General features: G+C 41.0%; 1 protein-coding gene across 1 annotated transcript; it reads left to right on the top strand.

Annotated features, from left to right (window-relative positions):
• Window positions 1–205: 205 nt before the first annotated feature.
• Window positions 206–898, top strand: TRIADDRAFT_62711 (uncharacterized protein; the record flags this gene model as incomplete). Its single annotated transcript, XM_002118657.1, has 1 exon — window positions 206–898. One exon carries the CDS (start codon window positions 206–208, stop codon window positions 896–898), a length of 693 nt encoding a protein of 230 aa, XP_002118693.1.
• Between the last annotated feature and the right edge of the window lie 429 nt (window positions 899–1327).

The following is a 1327-nucleotide window of genomic DNA, read 5'->3' on the forward strand; positions in this document are numbered from 1 at the left end:
TTTCGATCTGAGGACAAGGGCGACCATATCCAAACTGCTACATCCATTTCATCTTTTGGTGGCGTTTTGAATGATTCATCTACTTGACTACAGCCTCGATAGGAATTAGAAAGCTTGACTGTCGTAGTCGATAATTAAAAGGAAAGTTTAACTCCATTCTTACCCTATCCATCCCTACACGCTATTGCTGTGCTGGATGATCGAAATGAGCTACGATGACGGAGTCAGTCAAGCCGAGTATTGCCAACTCATTCAAAAACTAAAAGAAATTCAAGCCAATAAAGAAGAACTTACACGCAATCTACAGGATATAGAATATCAAATTTATTGTCGGGAACGAAAATTATTCCAAACCAGTCGAAAATTTGGCAATGTAGCCACCGGATTGAAAGTCCAAGCCATTTTCAACGACAGCAGTCAACATGAAAGCGACAAGAGTTCAATGTGTAGTACAGATTGCTGCAAATATGGTCGTCAACGCGCTGAACGCAGTCACAGTAGCCTTGATGCTGGCGACGATTGCATGAACTTGAGTCGTAATAGTCCTGGACAAGAAGGAGCGATGAAAGACGAATTTATTTTCTCCTTGTCGTCCATGACCTCGCCAATCTATCAAGATTACTATGCCCATCAAGATGATGACTCTCACGACATGGACAATTCATCGTGTTCAGACCAGCACCATAGGACGAATAGCGGTTCGCAGTTATCTCCTCCATTCCATGCTCAAAAGAAAAGATGGCAAGGTCGTACGAGTTATGATCAAGTACAGGACTTGAGCGAGACGATGAGTAGCCATTCTTCGTCAGTACCATTCAATGATGGCCCCGACACGCTGCAAAGGAATAATCGACATGGCAATGACCATCGAACGTCGCAGGAAAGCCCACAAGCTTAGTCCATAAATGGTAGCGAATTTGATCAAGCAAGCTTATCGCTCGCAGAATCATGATGGTCATTTTCTACCTTTGGAATGGATCACGTCGATCAAAGCAAAGGTCATAAATTCTAATAATAAGAACGAGTGCAACACTAATCCAAGCTGTTAATTCAATTTTGTTCTGATGTATGTCTAAATTAGAAAATGTGATTTACTGGAAGCAATACTCTTACCAGTGCAATGATGCAATTGCTTATCGTTTCGATTCGTGAACGTAACTCTTTGAACAGGTGGACTCCATTTTTAGGGTATCAATCTCCACCTTGATTGACTTCACTGCTAGAATGATAGAAATGGGATCGGAATTGCAATTTGCTTGGCACATTAGTATGAATAAGTTGTAGGGAAGTATTGAATTCTAGAGAATCAATAAAACTTTGATGTAAA

Source organism: Trichoplax adhaerens, genomic scaffold (genome assembly GCF_000150275.1).
Source record: "Trichoplax adhaerens TRIADscaffold_422 genomic scaffold, whole genome shotgun sequence".
In the NCBI taxonomy this organism is placed as follows: domain Eukaryota; kingdom Metazoa; phylum Placozoa; class Uniplacotomia; order Trichoplacea; family Trichoplacidae; genus Trichoplax; species Trichoplax adhaerens.